At 52.0% G+C, this 25,084-nt stretch overlaps 4 protein-coding genes and 2 non-coding genes across 10 annotated transcripts in view; 1 reads left to right on the top strand and 5 right to left on the bottom strand.

Moving 5' to 3' along the window:
• The window catches only part of SMG6 (SMG6 nonsense mediated mRNA decay factor), a 115,066-nt gene extending 109,948 nt beyond the window's left edge, over positions 1-5,118 (bottom strand). For both annotated transcript variants that reach the window (XM_074922841.1, XM_074922842.1), the window contains exons 1-2: positions 5,013-5,118; positions 1,831-3,535 (exon numbers count right to left, since the gene is read on the bottom strand). In XM_074922841.1, the coding sequence (XP_074778942.1) occupies positions 1,831-3,535; positions 5,013-5,106 (1,799 nt within the window). In that variant the 5' untranslated portion in view covers positions 5,107-5,118. The remainder of the gene's footprint in view (positions 1-1,830; positions 3,536-5,012) is intronic.
• Positions 5,119-5,305: 187 nt separating this feature from the next.
• Positions 5,306-7,548, top strand: SRR (serine racemase). Of its 2 annotated transcripts, XM_074923264.1 has the most exons (7): positions 5,306-5,480; positions 5,700-5,835; positions 6,048-6,151; positions 6,226-6,345; positions 6,431-6,505; positions 6,723-6,932; positions 7,220-7,548. In XM_074923264.1, exons 1-7 carry the CDS (start codon positions 5,313-5,315, stop codon positions 7,415-7,417), a joined length of 1,011 nt encoding a protein of 336 aa, XP_074779365.1. In that variant the 5' UTR covers positions 5,306-5,312; the 3' UTR covers positions 7,418-7,548. The 2 variants fall into 2 exon arrangements, with proteins under 2 accessions (XP_074779365.1, XP_074779366.1); XM_074923265.1 differs by lacking the exon at positions 5,306-5,480 and having other exon boundaries at positions 5,707-5,835; positions 6,231-6,345.
• Positions 7,549-7,894: 346 nt separating this feature from the next.
• Positions 7,895-14,939, bottom strand: TSR1 (TSR1 ribosome maturation factor). 2 transcript variants are annotated; one of them, XM_074923260.1, is made up of 15 exons: positions 14,787-14,939; positions 14,606-14,709; positions 14,105-14,321; positions 13,892-14,026; positions 12,356-12,783; positions 11,907-12,066; positions 11,410-11,567; positions 10,898-11,100; positions 10,295-10,457; positions 9,957-10,067; positions 9,494-9,626; positions 8,976-9,092; positions 8,537-8,677; positions 8,338-8,412; positions 7,895-8,244 (listed from the first exon to the last, which is right to left on the bottom strand). In XM_074923260.1, the coding sequence occupies exons 1-15, from the start codon at positions 14,887-14,889 to the stop codon at positions 8,066-8,068; spliced, it is 2,427 nt and encodes an 808-aa protein (XP_074779361.1). In that variant the 5' UTR covers positions 14,890-14,939; the 3' UTR covers positions 7,895-8,065. The 2 variants fall into 2 exon arrangements, with proteins under 2 accessions (XP_074779361.1, XP_074779360.1); XM_074923259.1 differs by having other exon boundaries at positions 7,898-8,244; positions 11,401-11,567; positions 14,787-14,937.
• On the bottom strand, positions 9,340-9,432 carry LOC141968527 (small nucleolar RNA SNORD91 family). Its single transcript, XR_012634891.1, has one exon. It is a non-coding gene; the product is annotated as a small nucleolar RNA SNORD91 family (small nucleolar RNA).
• On the bottom strand, positions 10,738-10,828 carry LOC141968528 (small nucleolar RNA SNORD91 family). The gene has a single exon (XR_012634892.1). It is a non-coding gene; the product is annotated as a small nucleolar RNA SNORD91 family (small nucleolar RNA).
• A 2,453-nt stretch (positions 14,940-17,392) lies between the features above and the next one.
• On the bottom strand, positions 17,393-24,989 carry POLDIP2 (DNA polymerase delta interacting protein 2). Of its 2 annotated transcripts, none has more exons than XM_074923263.1 (11): positions 24,780-24,989; positions 24,157-24,242; positions 23,405-23,447; positions 22,516-22,612; positions 21,976-22,051; positions 21,293-21,400; positions 20,919-21,055; positions 19,878-19,904; positions 19,567-19,692; positions 19,164-19,243; positions 17,393-17,612 (listed from the first exon to the last, which is right to left on the bottom strand). In XM_074923263.1, exons 1-11 carry the CDS (start codon positions 24,950-24,952, stop codon positions 17,498-17,500), a joined length of 1,068 nt encoding a protein of 355 aa, XP_074779364.1. In that variant the 5' UTR covers positions 24,953-24,989; the 3' UTR covers positions 17,393-17,497. The 2 variants fall into 2 exon arrangements, with proteins under 2 accessions (XP_074779364.1, XP_074779363.1); XM_074923262.1 differs by having other exon boundaries at positions 23,405-23,502; positions 24,161-24,242.
• Between the last annotated feature and the right edge of the window lie 95 nt (positions 24,990-25,084).

Raw genomic sequence — 25,084 nt, 5'->3', positions numbered from 1 at the left:
CTCTTGCAACAGAACGGATCAGGGTCTGGCAAAGAGCAAGGAGCTCTGCTACAGTTCTGCCACCAGGAAGAGCAAGGCACAAGCACCTCCTGATACTAACACAGAGAACGTGTGCAGTGCCAGTCTCTGCTCCTTCTGAGCACAGAGACTGGCTACTACAGGCTAGGAACAAACACGCAAAGAACCAGAGGACAAGAGACATCTTGTCATTAAAATGATCCCCACCTCCCTTCTATTCAACCAAAATACACAGCAGAAACAAAGACCCTGCTTCCTCATAAACAAATGAGAGCTGGGAACATCCACAACTAAAGGAAATAAAGCCTGGGAGTCCCCAGAAATCACCAGCTACCTACAGCCTTGCCTGGACGCTGCAGCAGGATTCCTCCTCTGAATTTAATAAAATAGTTGCAAGCTAAAATCAGCTCCGTGTATGTGGGGCACATTTATGGTAAAGGGAATCCTCAGGTGTTAGCACCTTGGCAGCCCCTTATCCCTTATAATGATTCAAGCTCTACAAAAAACAGTAAACAGCAAAGATGGTAAAGCCTAGAGCAAAGCCAGATGGCAATGCCTGTAAGAGCCTGACAGAATAAGAGAAGGATGCTGGCAGGTTCCAGTGCAAAGCACAGAGAATGGTTCTGCTGTCCTCCCCCAAACAGTCCCCAAACCCTGCACACATACACTTGGACAGCACAAACACCAATCAAGAGAATTAGATGTTTCTGCAGACAGACATCTGATAAGCAGCACCTGAGTTCCAGAGCCCCAGCTCCGCAGACAGGCTGGCAGCACGCTCGGACACAGGCAGGACACACAGTGAGACAGAGGGACGCTGATGGCAGGGACAGGGCCAACTGTGCCTACACTCCCAGGGCAGGGTGGGCTTCACACAGGCCACAGCAGCACTGCACAGTCTTTCCTCTCCCTCCAGATAACAGCTCTGAGTGACCTTGACACCTTAAGAAAATCTGAAACTTCCAGGGCTGCTTCAAGAGCAGACATATCCCACCCTGTGGTCTATAGCACAAGTCCCCAAAACACACAACAAGCCCTGAAGCGAGCTCACCTGCTAGATATGCTGCCAGTCAGCTCTGAAAATAAAGTCTCCAGAGAAGCCCTGGAGACATGGAGGTCACAAGTAAATGTTAAAGATGCCAAGTAGAAACTTGCTACAGCCATGTTAACTTCTCTCCAGAGCACTGGTGTCACTTCCCTCTCGCTAGCTGGAGTCACCAGGCCAGTCTCACTGGACTGCCCCGTGTCACAGGGTTGAGCAGTGTCAAGAGCAAAACTACCCAGCACCGGAGAGGCTGAGACACAGCGGGAACCCACAAACATCGCGTGAGGACAAGCTGGCAGTCGCCACCCCTGAAGGCCATAACGCAAATTAGACGGCAGATAACCGAGGACAGGTAAGAAAGCAGAAGTCCACCAGCAACTAGTAGAAGCATGAGAGCACTGGAACTGAGAGAGATCAGCTCCAGCAAGAGCAAGAAGAACCCAAGCAGTGGGTGCTTTTCCTGTTCTTCTGCGTCCCTGCAATAGAGCAAAGCATTCCACAACCACAAGAAGCCACAGCTTAGCTCCCAGCCCAGGCAAATGATATCTTCACCCACAGTTTCCTTCTGATACCCACACACAACTGGCACATGACGAACAGACCCAGCACATCAAAAGCTAGTGAGCCACTGCCCCATCCCCCAGTCTGAGACACTGAAATCTCCAGTATACCAGATCCCAAGGACACACCATTCTCCAGATAATAGTTTCGGTTGTTCACCCTGGAAATGACTTGGTCACACACCCCTCTACAGCACAGCCACAAACCTCAGCTGAGCCATCTTCTCCAGCCCCTCCGGGCTGATGCGGTCTCTGGAAAGCAGATTGCTGAGCTGCTGCTCCTGGTTCCCAGCCTCACGGAGGAGTTTGCTGAGCTCCTGCTGCTTCATGTTCCGCATCTGCTGCTCCATTTTGGGACTCAGAGGAGTCGGGGGGAGTGGACTGCACATGTACTGCCCTGCCTGGCCGGGGTACCAAGGGTAATAAGCTCCTGGGTACACACCATTGCTTGGACCCATAGGATACTGCAGGGAGTACCCACCATATGGATACTGGGGCCCTTGACCGGAGGCCTGAGGGTAATAGTAGGGGTTGTCGGAGTTTTGGAACTTATAGTAGGGTGTCTGGGCCTGGCGGGCTTCTCCCCAGGAGGTGGGGCTCACTTCATCATCTGTGTCTAGAAAATGAAGCTGAGCAGTCTGGCTTTTTGGGGTGGGTTTTTGGTCCGGGTTATTTGGGTCCCACAGCCTGCGAGCAGTGCCGCCTCGGCCCCTGCTCCGGGGGCCTTTACCCCCAGCCCCGGTGAGCAGGAGCCTCGGCCCAGGGTGACTAGGTTCAGGGGAGCTGGCAGTGCTGGCAGAGAGGTCCGTGTTGGCAGGCAGGAACAGAATCCCGCGGCCCTTCCCTTGGGGCTCTCTGCTCTGGCTCCTCGCTGCCTTCAGGGGCTTTTTTTTATCTGTGTCTGCCAGACTGATATCCCTGTTCATAGTCTTGCTGTCAAATGTGACTCGAAAGGATCCCTTGACTTCCTTGCCATTGCTGCTCCATTCACTCTCGCTCCTAGAAGCTCGACTCTGCCCTGAGTGCTTTTTCTTGTCCAAATTCCTGCTGGAAACATATGCTTCTGCCTCATCAGTTCTGTCATCGTCCAAGGAGTCAGTGGAGGACGTAGAGAGCTGCTTCCTAGGACGTATTCTTTCTCTGGCACGCTCCTGACGCCTCTCCACTCCATCCATGAGTGGGGCTTCATCTACACTGTTGTTGCTTCCGGCTGAGCTTGTGCTGCAGGTGCGGTACCGGCTCCGCCGCTTGTCCGTGTAGGAGTACCATTTGGCAGAGCCCAGCTTCTCCTGCATCACCTCGTCACTCGTTCTCCTTATCCTGTTGCTTCGTTCTATTTGTCTTCCTTTTTCTCCCCTTGAGGCTTTCACTCCTTCCCATGCCTGGCTCCCCTCTCTATCCTCCTTGCTTGATTTCATTTTCCTGTTACTTTCTTTTCCAGTACCTTTCTCAGTCTCTTCATCTCTCTCAACTTGCAGCTGCTCCATCTTGCTGGTGACCTCCTCGGTAGCTGACCGCACGGACGGTTCTTTAGCAGCTGAATGCAGGCGTTTCCCAGGCTGGTAGATCTGCTGGTCCGGCTTCTTGGTTCTCCTGGTGGTCTTGGGACACCACTCATCTGGAGCAGGCTGCTTGAACAAGCTCTCCTGGCTCTGAAAACCATCTTTAGTGTCTGTCTCTTCATCTTCCTCCAAAGGACCATTCTGCTTGGGGCTATCACCTTTGCCAAAATCCTCCATGACTGGAGCTGCTCCTCCCAAAGAGCCCTTGTCACTGAGACTCTCCTCCGAGGCCTCGTGCTTTGGTGACACAAGTTTGTTTCTCAGTCGGGAGAGGCCAGGCTTGTAAATCTCTAGGTCTGGGCGCCTGTTGTCTTTGCGATGCCTCGGCTCCTTCACGTCCTTCATATTTTCTGGAGAAAAATAGGCAGAAGAAAGTTATTCCCACCACAAACCTGCCACGGTTAAAAAAAAAAATCATGACAAATACTCAAGGAGAAATATTAAGTAAAGACAAAGGGCCTACTACCCTCAGGGCAGGTCCAAGAGGACAGATCTGAAAATCCCTGTCAAGGTTTACAGGAAATCATGCAGTAAGAGTAGAATACGAGAAAGTATAATAAAGCTGAGCAAATCCTTGGCCTGATTCACTTCGAAAACACATCCTGCAACAGGTTTTGCCTCAAAGTACCAAGCTGAGAAAAAGATCATGCACAACGCAAGACCTGAGCACACATATTCAAGCACCAGGCATAAAGTTTTCACAGGCCTCAGGAGTAGTTGCCTGCCTGCTGCTGGTTCAGAAGCCTTTCTGTCTGAATGTGCTGCCTTCTGACAGCCCTCCTGCTCCGCCAACAGATCATTTTGAGTCAAAGATACATTTCCCCCACCTGCTCACAACCCACTAATGTTTCTCTCCTCTTCTCTGTAACTGTACTTACATAAAAACTCATTCCAGAACACACCACAATTAAACACTGCACCAAAGCTGGGCAGTTATGTGCTGCATTTTCTCACCTTCTTCCATCAGGAACTTGCCCCAGCCTATACCACCACACCTCAGCCAGGTGAAGGCCACCACTATCAGAGGCTCAGCCCTGGAGGTGGCAGAAAGGTCCCTGAGGGGGGCAGGCCCCGCGGCCTCTGTTCTCTATGTACTCTCACACTGGGGACCAACGTGTCCCCAGCCGGGGGGTGCAGCTGAGCTGAAGAGAAGGGAAAGGCCCAAAAAGCGGCTCCCCGTATCTATCAAGCACAAGGACCACTAATCACTGGCTCCATTGTGTAAGCTCCAGTTTTGTGGCTCTGTTGTGTAAGCCTGATAGGATCCAGGACTTGCGAACGACTTCACCATTGAAGAGGTGATAAAGGATTGATAAGAGGGGAGCATCCTGCCCCAGAAGCTGGATGATTAACCAAAAAAGCATGAGCTGTGGAAACTGGGGGAGAAGTAAAGGTAGTGGGGGGAGGGGGGGGGGGGGTGGGGGAGGAGATCGCAACCACAGATTCAATTCAAGACCAAAAAACTTGCTGCCCCCCCGTAAACACATACACACACACCCCTGCAAGGAGCATGCGTCCTAATTTACACAGCAAGCGAGGCTAATTTAAATATAGCTCACCAACAGCAAGTAGAATAGTAATTACGGAGCAACGAGGGTAAACTTAAGACAGGTTTTTCCTAATCATGTAATAGGAGAAATAAGCTATGGTTCCTTTGTGTAGCGTGCTAGCTTTGTGGAATTACCCCCCAGCACCCATCTTTGCGCAACCAGGGAATAAACGGCTATCTCGGCTCTGGGTGCGAGACTGGCTGTTGCACACCGGGCGACGAACTCCGTTTGAGGGACGCCACCACCGCCGCCCCGCCGGTCCCCGCCACCCCCTCACCTCGTCCGCCGCCCGCCGCAGCGCAGGCCTGCGCCGCCACCATGCCCCGTAGCTCAGCGGCCGAGACGCGGACGCGCTCCAGCCCCTCCGCCATCTTCCCTGCACCGGGGGGCTGGTGGGGAGGGGGGGACGGACGAGCGGACGGCGGCCGCGCAGAGCCAAAAAGCCGCCGCGCGCACATGCGCGTTAGCGCCACGAAGGGTTAACGTTGCGCCGGCGCGCATGCGCGTTCACCCAGCGGGCAGCGCCGGGCCCGGGCCGCCGCGCGCATGCGCGTTGGAGCGGCTCAGCGCCCAGCCCATGGCCGCGCCGCCCGGCCTGGCGCTGCGCGATGTCCGGGCGGCCGAGGCGCGGCTCCGCGGCCGGCTGCACCGCACGCCGCTGCTCACCAGCGCGGGCCTGGACCGCCTGGCCGGCCGACGGCTGCTCTTCAAGTGCGAGCTCTTCCAGAAGACCGGTTCCTTCAAGGTGCGCGGGGACGGCGGCACGGCCGGCCCCCCCCTCCCCCGCCCGGGCCGGCCTCGGGACGAAGGTCGCTTCTTCCACCGGAGAAACTCACTTTCCGTCTGCAGCCCCCAGCCCTCGAAGCAGACGTGGCTTCTGCCACCCTGCACGGGGCTAAAGCACTTCCCAGGGCACGGGGGAGGCTCCAAGGAAGAAGATTCCCCACCTGCGCTCTCCTTCCAGATCCGTGGTGCTCTGAACGCAGTCAGGAGTCTCGTTGAGGAAAGCGAGCGCGATGGAGCGGAGCTGCCCCGGGCTGTCGTGACACACAGCAGCGGGAACCACGGCCAGGCGCTTGCCTGTGCTGCCCAGGCTGAAGGTAACACATACCCCAACTTCCAGCCCCAGCTGGGGTAAACGCAGAGCTGGTTCCTGGGCAGAGGCTCTGCCAGTCCTGGAGATAAGCAGGGGTGTCCCTCTCCTGAACTCCTGCAGGAGCTGGCATAGACAAGACAGAGCCTGCTCCTGCAGCGCTAACTAGCTCCTTGCAGCTTTCTGGCTGTTGGATTTCCCTCCTCTTTTGTCACACAGGGATTCCTGCCTATGTCGTGGTGCCTCAGACAGCCCCACACTGTAAGCAAGCCGCCATCCGCACCTACGGTGCCACGCTGGTGCTGTGTGAGCCCAGCGACAAGGTAAGGTACAGGGGAGAGCAGCCAGGGACATGGCCCAGCCAGACCCAGAGGTGACCATCTGCACTTTCCCTTAGTCCAGAGCCGAGACAGCATCTCGTGTAGTCCAGGAGACAGGAGGCGTCATGGTGCACCCCAACCAGGAGCCGGCAGTGATCGCGGGGCAAGGCACAATCGCCCTGGAGGTGTTGGAGCAGGTGAGTTCTGCTCCTTGTAGGCAGGGGCACAGTAAAAAGGTGTACCTGAGGTGCCAGAAGCACTCATGCTTCCTTTTCTGCACAGGCCCCTGAAGTAAATGCAGTGGTGGTTCCCGTTGGAGGCGGAGGAATGATTGCAGGAATAGCAGTTGCCATCAAGGTAGGCAACAGCTCATCCAGGAAATAGTGGCCGCATCTCCTTGAGGGAAGAGCAGGGTTCCCAGGACAGGCAGCACCTTTTCTGTTTAGAATATGAGACCCTGCTCTGACAATCTCTGGGTGCCTGGGCTCTGCACAGCAGCAGGGCCTGCTTGGCCCCCTGGGCATGGACAGGCACACACTAGTCTCAACCAAGTGGCTCCTTCTTCTCCCCGCAGGCTCTGAGACCAGATGTGAAAGTGTTTGCTGCTGAGCCACGCAACGCGGATGACTGTTACCAGTCCAAGGTGAGAGGGGAACTGACCCCCAACCTTCACCCGCCAGATACCATCGCAGATGCAGTTAAAACCAGCATTGGACCAAACACATGGCCCATCATCAGGGATTTGGTTGATGACGTCCTGACAGTCTCAGAGGAAGAAATCAAGGTAAACGCTCCCAGCTGCCTTCTCACGGTAGCTGCCAGCAGGCAGCTGCCTCCATCCATGCTCTGCCCTTCCATTCTCACCCCTCCACTCTCCCAGGGCAGCACAAGCCCCTGCACACCACTGCAGCTGTGCAACACCCACAATGTCTCCAGCTGGAAAGGGCTGGCGGAAGCTCTGCTCTCCCTTCCCAGAGTGCTGCGGAGAGATGTGCACACGCTGTGCCCCCCGCAGCCCCGGAGCAGCCTGTACTTGCTGCTGGGATGACAACTGCTGTTCTGTCCCGACAGCGAGCCACGCGGCTGGTGTGGGAAAGGATGAAGCTGCTGATTGAGCCAACAGCGGGCGTGGGAGTGGCGGCCGTGCTCTCGGAGCAATTCCAGGCAGTCCCCCGGGATGTGGAGAATGTTTGCATCGTGCTGTGTGGGGGAAACGTGGACCTGAGCTCCCTGACCTGGCTCACAGACCTCCCTGGGAAAGCTGAATGAGAACAGAGCAGCGTCTCAAGCAACGGAAACCTCACTCTGCATTTGTAGGGTCTAGTTTGTGCACTACTAAAAACAGATGAACAACCCCAAACGTTCAAAAGTTTGTGTGGAGGGACAAGGGATGCTGGCATTAGTCTCTGTGCTGTAGAGTCACTTGGTTCCACAGCAACGGGTTGTTAGTGGGAGGCCTGGAAACAAAGCACTGTCTGTTCTCCCCAGCTGCCCTACTCTGGGACAGGCCTCCAGTGAGCTGCACTCACTCTCCCCAGCTGCTACTTCACCTTTCTTATCATCACAGTAACTTCCAGCAAACTCTTGCCCTTGACAAAGCAAAATCCTCACACACACCACTGTGGCAGGGCACATGGAAAAGACAACAGCCTGAGTGGGCCAAGGGGTTCACTAGACAAGGGGTGCACACAGTGCCCTTTGGCCTTCACAGCTGGCCACCACTAAGACAGAGGCACCAAGATATTTTTTAAAACATTTTCCATTAAAATAAATAGCTATAGCTTGATACCTGAGCAGCAGCTGGTGAGACAACTGCCCCTGTACAGACCCCAGCAGTAATACGTCCAAGATACCGGTGCTGCCCTCACAGCACACGGGACAAGAACAGCATCCAGGGAAAACTGCCACGCTGGAGACTTACTCCATTTCCACCTCCTGCACTGGCAGCGCGCTCTCGCTCCTCACCCACAGCACGGGCTCTGGAATGTGAGGGTCGTAAGTCCATTTAGGAAAAACTCTCTTGTAGAGGTTCAGCAGTACCGTGTCCTGGGACTTGAGCTGTCCATCAAAATGGCACTTCATGTGACCATGGGTCCCTAGGCAGAGAGCATAAGAGGCCATTATCTGTCTCCTGCCCAGGAGGTCCACATCCTGCCCAGCATCAGAGACAAATATCAAATCAAACCTACCTAACGGCTCCTTGATGTGTCCTCTACGACCCCACTTTGTCCTCAGCTCCACTGGCTTGAACCACATCACATCCTCTGGAGATCAAAACATGAAAGGCAGGTAAAAAACAGGCTTTGCTGTACTAACACAACTGCTCCCGCAGGAACAGGAGTCCTGCTTCCACGTCCCCTCTTCCCACCACACCGAGACAAGCCGTACCTCTGTTAAAGAACATGTATCGCACGACAGCTGTCTTGGTAAAGATTTTGAAAGGATGGCCACTGAGCACCAGCCGCTTGATGACGATTCTGTCCGGGTCCACGGAAAGCAGAGAACCCGTGGCAATGAGGTCATGTATTCCTGCAAGGCAGAGTCACTAACGCATGGGACAGTGCCACAGAAGGTGCCTCCATCACCTCTTTCCCCACCACAACCCCTTTCCTCAAATGGTTCCAGACCCAGAGCAACCCCACAGCAGGGACAGACAAAGGTGCCAGTAATATTGGGGTTAGAAATGTGTTAATCTCCTCAAGCAACATGAAGGAGACAGCTTTTTCAAGTCACACTTCTTGCATAGATGCACTTTTAAGTGGGGTATGGCAATGGCCTGCTAATGTCTGTTTCCCAGACACCACCTCCTCAGCAATTATCAACTTACCATTACTTCTCTGTTTAAAAAGAAGCACCGAGGCAGGAGGGAAAGTGATGGGAGCGTAAACAGTCACCACCAGGGCAGCATCCGGGCGCAGGAAACGCTCCAGCTTGTGCTTATCAGCTAGGACAGAACAGCAATGATCAAGATCAGGCCAAGAGCATTCCTCAAAGCTCTGGGAAGCTCCACTGAGCCCATTTGTGCCTGGCAAACAGGCTCTGCACGGAAAATGGGTGAAAAACATCCCTCCTCTGCCAGGAACAAAGGTGATCCTCTGAGCTACCAGCTCACTGCATGGAACCTGCCACCGCCTTGCCCGGAGCAGCAAGCCACCTTGCCCAAGCTCTTCCACTCCCCATTATTTAGTGCCTTCCCTGGAAGCCTCAGAGCCTAAGACTGAGTCTTCAGAAGAGTCCTTCAGCCAGGTTCAGACACCACGGCTAAAACATCACAGGCTTCCTGCCCTAGAAACCCCAGCCCCACCTTCTGGCATGCCCATGCCCACCCACAAGTCCTTCACAAACCTGAGGTGTGCTGGGAGAACAGGGGGGATGCTCGGAAGCGTCTGAACCCACAGTGAAAGATCAGCTCCTCCTTTGCCCTCACTGGCTCGCTGTTACTCGGATGCCGACGCACCAGGAAATTCAACACGGACATCTGCAAGAGAAGCAGCACTGTGAGGGGCAGACAGAGCAGAAAGCAATGGGATGTTGCAGCAGAGATGAATGCCCTTGACAACAGCTACCCAAAGGACTGCTGGTCACCAATGTAGACACCTCAGTCAGGCTCAGACACTCTAGCCTAAACACTCCTGGCAGCTTCAGCCTGCTCTGACCAAAAGGAAGGCCGTATTTTGAAATGCAAGTAATGCAGGGAGATTTCAGCCCAAACCCTCTGCAGGCAGAACCTCTCCAAGCCATGCAGCCTGAGGGAATCAGACAAGGAGCTGCACACCTAGAAGGTATTGGCAGGGCCACACGTAATCACCTTTTGTTCGTGAGGAAGCAGCGAGAACAGGACTAGGTGCTTCCCTTCTTTGAAGCTCTCCATCACCGAGACAGGGACATTGCAGATGTGAAGTGTAACGTACCATCCAACCTGCCAAGAAGAGAGGATCAGTTGTGAGTACTTCTCTCAACAGTCACAAGTTACATGTGCCTGGGTTAGAGAGGGAATCCAGGAGAATTATCATCTGAACTCCTGGTTTTCATGAGTTCATGAACCAGCTGGCTGAAGAGATCCACCCAGCCACCACCCCAAGTCTTTCCGACTAGGAGCAAGGGAACACAGCAGGGGAATTGATCCCAAAGAGAAGAGGGAGTTACCGAGGCTCCTTCAGTCTCCTCTTTCTCTATTTGCCGGAAGAGGTGCTTTCTGGTTCGGGAGAAGTGCTGGAACTGGAAAATCCTGGCATAATCCCTTGGGAGATTCTCTTTGGGGTCCCATGGAGAAGTCCGGAAGCTCTTCAGCCCCCTGTACTTCTGGAACCTAGAGAACAGAGAACAGGAAAGACAAACTACTTCACCAGTCAAGGGGTGTGGGCAGCACCTTCTGTGGTCTGCATGGACTCACTCCTTCAGAGAGAGCAAAGGGAGCAAAGCAAATGTTAGCTCTTTGTGCAGAGAGAACTAAAAACAGCATTCAAGTCCCCAAACAACCTGCCTTTCCATCAGGGCTCTGCCATCCTCCTCTCTCCCAGGTCAGGATCCAGCTCTCCCCGCCACAGGGGGCTACCCAGGCCCAACCAATGGCTCCCCCAACTAGCGCCTCCCCTGGAAGCCTCAGAGCCTAGGAGAGTCTTCAGAAGAGTCCTTCAGCCAGGTTCAGACACCACGGCTAAGACATCACAGGCTTCCTGCCCTATCTCACCGAACTAGCCAGAAAAGCACCCTCCAGCTCCTCTCCCAGCAAAGCATCCTGTTCCTTACCGGACTCTGGCAGGTATGTCACGTGGCGTGTCCACCTCATCTGGAAACATTTCATCCATTCTCTCCTGTTTGTATCTCTCCAGCATCTGTTCATCTTCCTCCATCTTCTCGTCGTACTGGTCATCCCGCAAGCACTCAGAAACGGTCATAGTCTCACACTCCTCCTCTGCAGGTTCCTCTTCCTCCTCGCTGCTTTCCCCCTCCTGACACACAGGACAGCACAGAGCCCATGAGCACAGACACTCTGTTGGTGCCCCTGAAGCACTGCAAACCCTGCATGTACTCACACCGTGTGAATCGTGACCCAAGCTACACCACACTCCCTCAGTTCAGTATCTAACAGGTCAAAGCAGGAACATGATACATGTGAGGGATTTAACAATGGAAATTCAGGCGAGTCCTGGCTCTGCGTTGTGCCCTTGCATGGAGCAAGGCGGAAGGATTGTGCTAGAATACGCAATAATGCCCTGGAGACCACCTGCAGTATCAGCTCTTAGAAGTACCTGGGAAACTGCCTCTTCCATCATATCATCATCATCATAGATGTCATCATCTTCGTCACCATCTTCATCTTTCTCACTGCCTTCTCCATCATCCACAATCCAGGCAGCCTGGTACTTTGATGTGCCTTTGGGGACTTTCACCACCCTCCTGTTTTCCTTCAGAGAAGCTGTAGGGTTCCCATCAATGGTTAATACAGGAACAATTCTCCTCCTCCATTTACACATTTATACCAGCAGAGCCAAGATCAGCTCTAGATCAGCTCTAGCTGTGTTTCCCAGCACATAATTTGCCAGGGCCCAGAAAAGGCAGCTAAAATGTAACCCTGCTAACTGCCAGGCAAGCCAGGCAGCCTGCTCATCAGGTGATGGGACTGGGAATGGAAGCCCCAGGCACCCAGCTAGCATGTTTCCTCACAGCCATCCTCAGCCATTCCAGTGACAGAAGATTTCTAACAACCCTCTTAACAGGGTCAAGGTAAAGGTACAGAAGTATCGCTGCTACTCACCCTCTGCTTCTTGCAATTCTTCTTCAGTAGGCCAAGTCTGCTCCCCTTCCATGGGATCAGGAACCACTTCTGACTGCAAAGACTCCTGCTTGCTTGGATCTGCCTTCATCAGGACCTTAACATCTTCCTCCATCTCATTGGTACCATTTACAGAGTCATCCTGAAGGCCAAGAACAGAGTTCCCAGCTGTGAATGCATCTAACTCAAGCTAGCCATCAGTCTGAAGCCAAACTCCCCTCGATATCAGGAACGTTGTGTTGTAATGCAATGTTCCCGTTATATGCTGTGGGCAAGGAATCTCAGCTCAGTGGCAGAACACAGGCCTACTGGCTCTGATACAACTCCCCTTCTCCTTCCCTTGACCACATACTCCCAGTTGTATTTTCCCAATGAAAGTTTAGAAACATTATGTTCTAACAGGCCCAGCAAAGCCCTGAGCTCCCACGCACCTGTACCTCCATGTCCTGACTTCTCTTTTGTCCTTTAACCACTCGGGGGTTTAAAGAGAGGGGGTCAGGGGGGGCATCCACCTGGCTCATCTGGAAGTCTCCATGCCCCACAATATGCACCAGGCTGTTCACATCGAGGGTTTGTCCCCGGACAAAGCCAGACACCTTCAGGGTGCCAACCAGGTCGCTCTCTTGACCAGGCACAAACTCGGCAGCGTAGGCGAGCAGGTGAGCCCGCCTGTCCCGAAAAGCGAGATGCCGCTGCTTCTGGGCGGCGAGGTGCCTCAGCAGCAGTGAGGACTCCTGCTCCGTGTTCAGGGGGAAGAGCTTGGCCTCGGGAAAGCGCTTCTCAACGGCTTTAGCAAGTTTCTTCCTGGCGTCTATCCGCTTCTTCGGTGGCAAGTCAGTGCCCCCTGGGACAGCAAGAGCTACCAAGCAGTGCACAGAACAGAGTTCAGGATCAAATTAAACCTTCTTGTACTCTTTTTACCAAGCACTGACAAACACCCAAATATGAGTAACCCAAATAACCAGATTCATACTATAAAGGTGTCGAAAAGAACACTCTGGACAAAAAAAAACTGTCTCCAGAGGTAAGATTTTGAGACTAAATGAGACCATGGAGATAAGGATCCAGGAACCGAATTTAGCAAGAAAGTGTCTGAATCCCTTCGCTCTCCAGGCCTTGAAAACCAATCCAATACTGACACCACCAGAGGTCAAAACCTACAACAGTCTCCACAGGTCAATGTCCTCGTTTCAGCTGGGATAGAGTTAATTTTCTTTCTAGTAGCTGGTATAGTGCTGTGTTTTGGATTTAGTGGGAGAGCAATGTTGGCAATACACTGATGTTTTAGTTGTTGCTAAGGATTATTCAGTTTCCCAAGCTCTGCCAGCAAGCAGGTGTACAAGAAGCTGGAAGGCTCATGGCCAGGAGACCTGACCCCAACTAGCCACAGGGCTATTCCATACCATAGGACATCATACTCCGTATATAAACTGGAAGAAGTTGGCTGGGGAGCGGATTGCTGCTTGGTCAGCAGGCAGTGAGCAATTGTGTTGTTCATCACGTATCTTTACTTGGGTTTTATTTTTCTCTCTGTATTTTATTATATTAATTTTCATTACTATATTTTTTATTATTACTGTTGTTATTATTGCATTTTATTTTCCAAACTCTTTATCTCAACCCATGAGGTTTACTTTTTTTTTTCCATTCTCATTTTATTTTTTCTTATTGTCATTTTATTTATTTATTTTTATTCTCACTTTATTTATGCAAAAAGCAGAGTGCAAGCAAGCAGCTATGTGGTACTTAGTTGCTGGCTGGGCTTAAATCACAACAGGTCACAACACAACAAAGCAGCATGAGAATGACATTCACCCAGCCAATCTGTGCTCAGAAACAGAGCAGTCAGAGTTCTGTGATCACCTATTAACATCAGTAGCTTTTAATTACTGCAACGGTAAATCCTCATCAAGCACCCTCTCAACTTATACCCCACTAGAAGCTGTGAACATTTCTCACTCACTCACCATAACTGGGGAGCCCCTGTGCGAAGAGGCAGGAGAGGCAGTGCTCCCCCGCACTGTCCCAGCCATCTGCAGGATCCAGGATGAAGAGCAGGGAATCAGCAACTTTTGCCAGGTCTAAGACAGCATGAAGGTCCCCTGCACACAAAACAGCTCTGTCACTGGGGCTGCCAGGGGTACAGAGCCAAAAACCACACACCAACAGCGTTTCCTCACCCGCCTGGGCTGTCACAAAGCGCCAGCGCTGCTTGAGTCGGGGACAGAGGAGCACAAAGCCACCAGCTCTCCCCTCATCCGAGTGAACAACAGCCGAGTCCTGGCTCTGCAGCAAACGGAGCGTGTCGTGGGCTGCAGCCCTGCTGTGCAGCGGCACCAGAACCACGAGGTGTGGGGGCCCATCCCTGCTGCCCAAGCTCCGCTTCTCTGCCAGCACCTGTGGGCACAAGTGCAGAGCATGAATCCCGCCCCCCCATCAAGGCCGGATCCCACCGCAGCTCAAGCCGAACCCACTCGGTACAGTAACACCTCGCATGCCCCAAACTGAACTGATCCAGCCGCCCATTCCTCTCCCCGGCCCAGCTCCTGATCCCCCCGCGAAGACCCAAAGGGGCTCGATCCCCACAGACACACACCCGCACCGGCCCCACTCCCGCTCACCACAGCCCCCTCGCAAAGCCCCGAACCGCCCCGTTTCCCGCTCCCCCCCGCGGCCCTCACCGCCTCCTTGCGCTGCCGGCGGAGCTGCAGCGCCTGGTGCCGCCGGTCCACCCTGCTGAGGTCCCGGAGCCGCCGGCGGGGCTGGGCCTTAACGGAGACGCGGCCTGCGGGGAGAGATCGGTCAGGCGGGCCGCGGCGCGCAGGGCCGGCGGGGAACCCGGCGGGACCCGCTCCGCCTCACCTCCAGCGCGGCGCTGAGACGACCCGCTGTGCTTCCCGCCTTTGTGCGCCTTGTTCTGCTGCTTCAGCGGCCCGGGCCGGTGGGCGCCCGCCGCCGCCACCATGCCGCCTCCTCGCTGCCCTCCTCGGCGCTTCCGCTGACGTCACTTCCGCGCCGCGGGGCACGCCGGGAGCGCGCAGCGTCGCGCCGCGCACACACTAAAATGGCGGCTGGAGGGACGGGGCGGGAGGAGGGAGGAGCGGCCGGCCCGGCCCCGGGGAGAGGGCGGGAAAGGAGCGGGGGAGCCCCAGGGAGGGAGGCTGGTGCCGGTCAGCGCCGCGGCGAGGGGGAATGAGAGGCAGGAGCGACAGCCGTTCCTTCAGCGCTTTATTGATCAGTTCTTTGTACAGGTATTTACACAAGGGAGGAAAGCAGCCTGCCCGCAGAGAGAGGGCTCGCCCACGCTCTGGAAACAGTCCTGAGGAAAGGCCTTCCCCGAGCCCCAGGCCTCTCAGCATCGCACCCTGGAGGAGGTGGGGGGTCCCCTCTCTGCCCCCCTCCACAAAGACTGATGGAACCAAAACATTTCTACCCTTCGTCCCAGCTCCGTTACCGGCAGCACTGGTCACCTCGGTTCTTGCCAGTCATTTTCCAGCCAAGAATGTCTCTTCCCAGGCCATACCCTGCCCCAGTGGCACATCACACCAAACACACCACAGGCACCTTGCAGCTGCAAAAGCTGCTCTGCCTGGTGCTGGCAGAGCCCCTGCTCCAGGACCACGCCATTGCTCCAGAGTACAACCCTCTCTGCTGGTTATTGGAAGCATTAGATCCACAGCACCCCAGAAACACAGGCAGGTGAGCAATAAGGGTAAACATTTACAGCAGTGTTGCAATTACAAGGGAGAGGCAGAGCAGCTGCTACTCCGATCCCAACCGAACAACGGCATGGGAGGGAAAAAGCAGGTTCCTACACATCCCTGCTTCCTCTGAACTAGAGGTAATGTCTCTCCCTTTTCCTCCTGTGAAGAAATCAGCATGACAGCAGCAACATGGGGTTGTCAGCTGTGGACTGTTCTTTAGATCCTTTTCTGCCCCTAAAAGCAGGCTGGCTGGCTAAACCTTTCAAACTAAATGCAATGTAGATAGCATGTCCTACCTGACAGGAAGGAAGACAAAAAAAGAGACAAGAGGCAAATAAACACTGTTTAAGCAGTAGTAATTAAGTCTCTCTATACAGGTGCTGGCTGCAGGACACCATGCGAGTCTCTCCCACTGTCATTTCTGAAGACTGTTTGTCCATCAGCCAGGACAGCTTGTAGCACAGCCTTGGAGAGCCAAATGCAAAGAGGCTGCTCAGAGGGGACTTGGGGAGGAGGGAATAACTAGGATACTTCCAAATCAAGAAAAACAATATTCCCATGAGTTAGTTCTACCTTGTCATTTAAGCAAGACCAGGGAAAGAAGCAAGGTTTGAAATTTTCTGCCCAGGGTTCCGATCACAAAGCCAACTACCTCTGTCCCTGTGTCACCCAGAAGTCTGGAAACCAAGAGACAGCCAGAAGGGTCCCACCACAGAGGCCGATGTCTCTCCAGATCTCTGCACTCCTCAGAGCTGCTGAGAGCTGCTCTGGCTTATAAGAAAAGCTAACGCCTGATTTGCACTTCACATGAAAAGCAGAATTCCCACAAATCCACATCTTAAGCTTACAGCTGTTTTGCTGACCTGTGCAGTTCTGCAGGGCCCTCCACACAGATTACCAAAAAGCACAAAAAAAAAAAAAAAAAAATCACAACCTGCCAAGATGAACAAGCAGAAGCAGAAAGTCAAGCACCAACCTCACTGCAGCTGACAACACTGCAGGTCAGAACAAGCTCTTCCTGCCAAAGCAGAAACTACCAAGGAAATAGAGTTACAGCTGCAGCATGAGCAGGGAAGTATCCTCAAGCAGTTTGGACACAGGTCGCTGCAGCAAGGCAAACCCTTGCAGGGGCAGGGCCTCCTTCAGCTCTCCTGTACTATCACAACACACAGCTCGGTGCTCTACTCACACAAGACATCACGGCAGCCTGCTCAGCACCACCTGCCAACCCACCTTCCCCAACAAAACAGGCTTCGCATCGCTCCAGCGCACAGCCCAGACAAGCAATGCAACGAGTGGAGCTCACAGGCTGCTCCACCACGCACTGGCTACATCCCAGAAAGCAGCTGCATCGCAGGAAAGCTGAGCTCACATTCCTGCTCCCTAAAACAGCCTCACTGCTGCCTTCTGAAGCAGCAAGAAGTCTGGGCTGACTCCGCTGTGCATATGGGCGAGGGGGGAGCAACAAGCCGGGGCAGGCTGGATGCAAAGCCTAGGCCTTGGTTTATAAAGGAAGACTGGTTGCAACTGGAAGGGCCAGTTTATTAGAGAAACCTCACATTGCAGAGAATTCACAACACAGTGGAAAGGGTCCAGGCCTGCTGAGGGGGCCAATCTTCTGCAGCAGCACAGATCTACGTCCCCCAGCTCCAATTCCAGCAGGTGCCACAAAGGGAAGGGTTAATTGTAACACAGCTTATGTTTACAAGCTGGTATTAAAAGTTCAAAAAAAGCCTCCCCGTTAGACAACAGTTAAAACAAAAATGGTTTAAAATGTTTAAAAGCTCTGTGTTCTTGACTGCAGCATAATGGGGAGGCAAAGGTCTACAACACACACAGGTCTCTCTGGGTCTCAGCATTCGGTCTGCTCTACCAGTGAAGGCCAGAGGGGGGGGTCTTCTCGTCTTTGTTGCTTTCCAGAGAAAAGGGTGGGATTCGGACATCAAAGTGGGAGCCATCAGGCCTCTCAAATCGAAAAGTACCCCTGCAAAATAATAGCAGAGATCACGCTGAGGCCAGAGACAAACACAGCTAGGAACTGTCAGCAAGAAAGTAAGACATGAGCTCTTTCCATATCCTGCGTGGGGGCTCCAGGGCTGCATTTGCAAGGCTCATCCAGCAGCAAGTACACCAGTTCAGCAGCAAGGACATCTGCCTGCCAAGATGACTCATTTATTGGAAGACTCCTGGGCGGTTTACACTGCATCTCTAATATACATTTCCTGAATAAAGATGTCATAATTGGAGCCTCCAGGAGGTAAGTGCACTCCACGCATCTGCAGCAGTGTTTACCTAACTCCCACTCCACAGGAGACAGAACCATCTGAGCTATTTTTACAAACTGATTACATGTAAATTCAGATTTGTATTTCTTGGCAGAAGCTCCACTGGTTAAGAAGTCTACAACAATATGAAATCCCATCACAGATGTAATTTGGAATAGCTTCTGCTTTGCATTTCAGAAAGGGCATTTTGGAACTGAATCTGCCTGTCCTTGTACAAACAAAGAATTTGTTTACTGCCCTGAACTACAGATGACCGTACTGCAGAACATGACTTGGGCAAGGATCACGGAGACAAACTAACAGGTTCTTATGATGGGGAGGACACAATCAAACAACCCAAGTCAAGCTGAGCAGCTTTTGAGCTGCAGAACCTTTGTCTCTTTCTCTTCAGGATGCAGGCAGAGAGGGAAAAAAACCTAAACAAGCTAGGTTTATTCCCCAAGGCATGCATTCAGGCAATTCAAAATGCTTAACATGGCAAACAAGGGTGTATCCTCTAGGCAAAGGGCTGCTCTCTTGCTTTTCCCAACTCAAAGGCAGTTCCAAGGCAGCTTAACTATGAAACAGATTCACTTAAAAAATGCAAGCCAGAAAGACCTGTCATATGGAAGGTAAGAGGTGGCTGTGCATTTCTAAAATACAAAACAATGGAAACTGCTTTAACCCTGTGGCACAGGAAAACAAAAACTCAGCTGAGCACTTTCCTACCTGCACTCAGGGAAGAGGAGACTTGACCACCAGTGAGACCAAAGGCCTTATCTGGCCTAAACTGGGAATAACCCCACATGCCAGTTCCTTGTGGACACAGAACTGCACAGTTTCACTCAGGAATAGAATCAAAGCCCAGTACTCTCCAAAGAGAGGGGATACCAGGGCACACATTCCTGCTGCCTAGAGAAACACCAGCACGAAGCCTTGCCTCTTCCACCAAGGACTGAAAGGGACAGAAATCAAATACAGCAGAAGATGACAGAAACCCACTTCATGTCTTTTCAAATCCAGTCTAGCACAGACCACAGAAGGAAAACAAATTAGCCTGGAACCTCTCCTTATGCAGAGAATCAACAGATCATCTTATCACTAACTGGGATACTGCTACAGAGAAGCTCATAAAAATTTTAACTAATACATTCCGTCCAGTCCACTTCCACCCACCTTCCAGCCATAACTCCAGACTGCAAACTGCATCCCAGCTCAGCACTGTGGGGTCCTACACCTAAACCACTATTGCAGTAATAAGTGCTTCTTACCACATGTGACCACTGGATGCCTGCAGGGAGACGTGACTGCTGTACTGAAATGCCGGCTGTTCTTTGGATAAAACTGGCTCCTGAGAAGACAAGAAGAGACCACTCTGCATCAACAACGGATCTTAACGTTTCTCCACAGACAAGCATCAACAGGAAGTTTACACAGCGAGATCCACACCTCAACATCGCTACCAATTACACGGAAATCAACTCTCCAAAACTCCATCTTATTCTGGTTCATGCACACTAACAACAGATGAAAGGCTCGTGATTTCTTTTTTATTGCCAGTTTCCTATTCCATCTGTTTCTACTGCCCAGTAAGCAATGTACTGGCAAATCAACTCAAGCAAAAGGACTCCAGCAAGTGGCTGCACTTCCCAGAAGAAGCTACACGACACTTACCCTTCCTACAACGCCGCGGCCCCTGACTGTTTCCAAGGTGCCAGACAAGCTGAATATCCTCCAGTGCCGTTCTCTGAGTTGTACCACCTCGCTGTCAAGGTTCTCCAAGCGAATACAGTAGCGCCACTGGACAGGAGAAAGACTGTTATCAAGAACTGGAATCAGCTGCAAACAGTTGATAAACCACAGCTGATACTGGGAAACAGTTGCCAGGCGAGGATTATTCTCCCTCAGAGCTTATCACAGAGCAACGATGCCACAGCAAATAAACTCCTTCCCTTTAGCTGCTTCTTGAAACAAAAGGCACTTACCCAGTAGACGTGGGAATTCTGGGCTTCCTGTCAAGAGAAACAAAAGATGTTAGCAGCTGCCCTTCAATGCTCAGTGCCAAAACCTCTTCAGCTGTCAGCACAGCACAAAGCACAGGGGCTCTTGCTCCATGCCAGATGGATGCAGACAAGTCGTGTGAGCACAAGGCCAGCTGCTCTCCGAAGCAGTGCATCGGTTACTGCCTGGCACTGGCTCTGCTCTAGACAGGTAATCATGAGGTGGGAGATTTTCAAGGATCTTGTGACTACGGAGGGTTGATCCCCATGTTAATTAAGCACTTTCTATAGATCTAGAAACACTCATTTCAGTGCCTTCAGGCACCTGTTTTTCTGACAATGTTAGGACAAACATCACTTGGGCTTCACAGAAGCTGCAAATCCACACCAAAATGTCCACCTGCCATGGCACAGGCTCCCCAGCAGCTGTGCTTGTCTGGACTTGGAAATCAAACTGCTGCAGAAATTCCCAGCCCTCCCACTCAGAAATCTATCGGAGCCTCATCATTTTGGATGGTCCACATGAAGGTGTGATACTATAAAGAACACACGGTTATCAGCTAAATCCAGAAAGCTTTAGCCAAATGCTCTAACCCGTGTTAGAACCAGGAAATGGGCAGTCACCCACAGCACCTCATCACTGGGCAGGACAACAGACATGTTTGTCGTTACAGGGCAGATGGCCTTGGTGCCACCTTATGCACACACCCATCTGTGACTGAGGCAGTGAAGGACCGATTCACAAGCCTTCTTAAATATCCTGCTGACACTGTTCTGCAGAACGCTCCAGGGTATTTCCTATCCTACAAATAACAAGCAAAAGTCAACCTGCAGTAGCCATTCTCCAAAAATGTGTGGCAAAAGTTCCACGTTCATACCTCTGCTGGACATCATGACAATGAAAATCACAATTGTGATTAAAGTCATTTCACCAGTAAGTAGCAGGTACCCTTAGTCAGTACACTAATCTTAGAAAAATATGCAAGTTAAGCAGAAAGAACACAGAGACATGCAACACAGACCTACCCTCATGCCCATATAGAAAGGGATGACTGTGACGCGGATGTTCTCTGTGGTTTCTCGGTGCACATCAGAGAGCTCTAGCCAAGGGTGGTTCTTCTCCTGCCACGCACACAGTGTATCCCTCGCTACAAAAGGTGGAACTGCAGGGAGGGAAAAATGACGGTTTCTGAGGAGAGGCACACTGTATCTGGAGTGCTCTCCCTACAAAGGGATGCCTTTCACAGTTATAAAAATTATTTAGAGGAAGCTTTACTGTGACAAAACCCAGACCAGACCATGATTTTTACACTGTATCTAAGATGACGTGTTCTGGGTACTTGTTATAGAGTACCTCAAGCACCTGGCTCAGAAGAGTTCCCTCTGAAGCCAGAAATTACCTTTTGTTTGGTCGTACATAAGAAACCTCTCAAAGAGCTCATGCTGGATGGGCACTTGATCAGTGGAGCTGTAGGGGAGGATATCTTCATGGCTTACATAGTCTAAACCTGAAAAAAAAAACAACAAAAGCCACTGAAATTCCCCAGTGAAAAGCAGCTCAAGTGTCTCCCAAAAGATAAATGGATTACTCTACCGAGATGTTAAGATTCTGGCAGCAGTAGCTAAAATTGCATGCAACGGAGGAAACAGGCCAGTAATAACCCTTGGCAGCATTCCCCTGTAAGATTTCTCCAAGACACACTGCCTGGGAAGTGACTGCACTGCCACAAAAGGACTTGGGGCAGGAAACATACAGGGCCAGCAGAGATCTAGCTGTCCTGGAAACAAAGTAGAACGGCCTGTACCCAACAGGTTATGTGTATGGGATCTATGTCTCAAGAGCACAAAGTAGGCATGCTTGTGTCTGCTCAGAGTGTGCCCAGCTTCCATCTATCCAAAAGGACTTCACGGACTTTAGTCATTCTGTTGTTTCTAGCACGGCCCCAAACTACAGACAGATCCTCCATGGAACACCCTGTAGGTACCACTGCTTCCCTGGCAGGACGTGACTGTTGGTGACTCTTCTGACCTCAGTTCATGACAATCCACATCTCCACAGAGTTTAAAGGTGTATTTTACTCACCTGGTATGGCATAGAGGGCCCTGCTGTCGTCATGATTTGCCAGGAATGTCACTGCTTCCGTCTGTGATCTCTGGGACTGAGAAAAAGGGAAGTTTATGTCTTTGTGTGGATTGTCACGGGCCAGTTTCCAGCCGCATTTCAGTTCACTATTTGTGGTTTCTAAAGTGTGTAATGTTTATTTTACTTCACCAATTCACCTTAGAACATTTCTCCTTTTAATACCTCTAGATTAGTTCTTCACTCAAACAAGGGAAGAGCATTTTCAGTGCTGCAACCCACATTCATAATGTCCTGTGTGCAAAAGAATAAGAATGCCAACAGGATGAGAAAGTGAGGTTGGAAAGGGGACACATGATCCAGAAAACAGTCAAATGACATTCCAGATTATCTTTCTCAGGGAAAATACGACTTGGAGAAAAAAAATTGTCTTAAAAGTCCAATCAAGTTAGTGATCACAGCCATTTTCTGTCAGTGCCTATGTAAAGCATTCATACAGGAGAAGATATTTCAGTTTCAATACCAAGTTGACCAGTTACTTACTATATGTGGACAATCCCGGGCATCTATTAGCACCTGATAGTAAGTATGCGTTTTGCCCTTGACCTCTTTGGAACCATGGCCTGCTGCGTTCTCACTTCTAAAAAGAAAAGCAGAGTGCTGAGCTCAGGTGCAGGATGGCAGCAAACTGCTGTTACCAGGACCAAGCACATTCATAAACAATGATTTTTTTTTAAAAAATAAATTTCACAGTCTGTAATCATTCAATTCCATCCAAATTAAACTCACATCAGCTACCCATACAACAACAGAGGAGCGGAGGTGACAATCAACAGTGATTGTCACAGGCAAAGCAGCTGTTTTCAGATGTCTCAGAAGTTCTTCCTGCTCAGTCCAGTCTCCTATTTGGGGTGGGTATTTCTAACGCTCTCTGATTCCCTCTCTTACTCCTCACTCTTTCCCAGCACACCTCCAACACAAGCCAGGGGGCAAATGGATGGAAGAGGAGAGAGAATCAAACAGCGACTCAGTCCACAGGAAGGACGAACTTGGCCTAGTGGGCTGAAACTGGGGAGGCAGCTGACTCCAAATCCAACTCCCTGGCAATCTACAGAAGCAGCAGCCTGCAATTTTAACACAGGAGCCTGTACTTAACTCAAAAAGCAATACAAGGGGATTATTTATGATAAAAAAATGTCAGGAACATTTTTTTTTTTTTTACATTTCCTAGACACACACTCTCATCCTTCATACTTCCATCCTGCCTCTAATTAACACAAAATTAATACTCATGCAATGTCTCTTCTAGTTTATATTCAAGCAAAACAGACCCATACCATTGTCCTCCTTAAAAAGACTTGTTTAGCCCAACCAGGAAACTCACTACAAAATGTAACAATACAACAACATATAAACCAGAACAAACCCTTACTTTTCTGTGACAGGAGAAGCTACATCTCGATCATAAAGCCTGGCTTGCCAGGGAAACAGGACTATTCCTCGATAGCCAAACACACTGTGAAGAAATAGCTGAAAGGAACAAATAATTGCATTTGAATACATAGCAATTACATACTACAAAAAACATGAGGTCAAAAGCTTTTCTGATAGTATTTTAAAAAGTCTTTTAACTAAAGTAAAACTAGAAACATTTACAAAGAGTATAACTGCGTGAGATGGGAATACAGGGAGAATCACCACTGTGTGAAGTTAGAGCAGAATATAAACAGTCTGGGATGAAAGAAGAAATTCATGTCATCTCTGTTCCATAAAAGTGAATGACTAAACCAGTAATAAAAGTAATAGAACAGGAGAAGTGCAGAAAGGAAAGCCTGGAGAGACCACTCAGGAGCATGGAAACAGATCTGTGAGTCGTAAGCACAGACATGACAAGTTTTGTTGTTATATCTCAAATACAGTGATTATCTCTTCCGCTCTTAGAGGGAGAAAACCCTTCAATAAGACCAGCAGAGCAAATGCCATTGTAGGAACAGTTGTGTCATGCTGCAGATTCTTATCAACTTGCTACTGTCAGATGACTGACAAACTGCAGACACAGCAGAGACAGGGAGCACTGAACTGTGAAACTTCTGGCCTGCTACAACACAGCAGCCTCCTCACAGGTAAATCACTCAGCTACCCGATCTCTGGGCCTGCAGGGTCAGCTCTGCTCCCCAGAACCACCTACCTGTCCCGTCTCGTATTTGCCATGCTGCTTCGGTGCCTCAAACACCCCCACAGTCTCCAGCACTTTGCCCTCTGGACGGTTCCTAGGAGCAGAGAGGTAGCTTGGTTGGTGTGCAGGGGCTAAACACTCTCCACGCCAGGCAGCGCACAACACCTGAGCCCCAGGCGCTGGCCAGGAACGGCCCCCCCACCTAGTACCTCCCTTGGGTACCCCCACAGAGAGTCCCACTACGCACAAGACTTCCCAGTCGCCCTCCCTTCCCTGCCGCCCCCCCCCCACTTTGCAAGTCACAACTCCCCTGGACAGCCCCCTGCCCAGTTGCCTCTTTAGCCCAATCGCCCCCGATCCCATACCGCTGCCTCAGCCCCCCCGACAGCCTCCCAACTCCCAGTCTTCCCCCAATGACCCAGCAACCCCCCCAAACCCCACACCCAACCCAAACACCCCTTCCACCACCACCACCACCACCTCCCCCCAACACCCCCTGGCAGTCCCCCACCGCCCGCCCTTCCCCAACTCCCTGACAGCCCCCCCACATCCCTACCCTCACCCCAACCGTCCACTCAACACCCCTAAACCGCCCTCCCCCCGGGCCCAGCCCTCCCTCCGCAGGCCTCACCGCGACGAGAGGTGCCGCCGCGGCGGCAGCAGCAGCAGTGGGAAGGCCGCAGCTCCCCCCGCGCCCAGAGGCCGCAGCCCGCGGGCCGGAGGCGGTTCCCAGAGCGGCAGCCCGCGGGCCCGGCACCGGCTCAGCGCCGCCGCCACGTACCGCCGCGCCGCGCAGCCCGACATCCCGCGGCCGGGCCGACCCCGCCGCCAGCCCACAATGCACCGCGCGCCCGCCTCCACCCCCCCCGCGTCCCGGCGGCCCCCGCGAGTCGGGCGGCGCCGCTCTAGCCTGCCGCCGCGCTCTATGGGTCGCCG

This window comes from Athene noctua, chromosome 19, assembly GCF_965140245.1.
Source record: "Athene noctua chromosome 19, bAthNoc1.hap1.1, whole genome shotgun sequence".
NCBI classification, from domain to species: Eukaryota; Metazoa; Chordata; class Aves; order Strigiformes; family Strigidae; genus Athene; species Athene noctua.
Note: the sequence above shows the minus strand (reverse complement) of the source record. Positions and strands in the feature narration are given on the sequence as shown.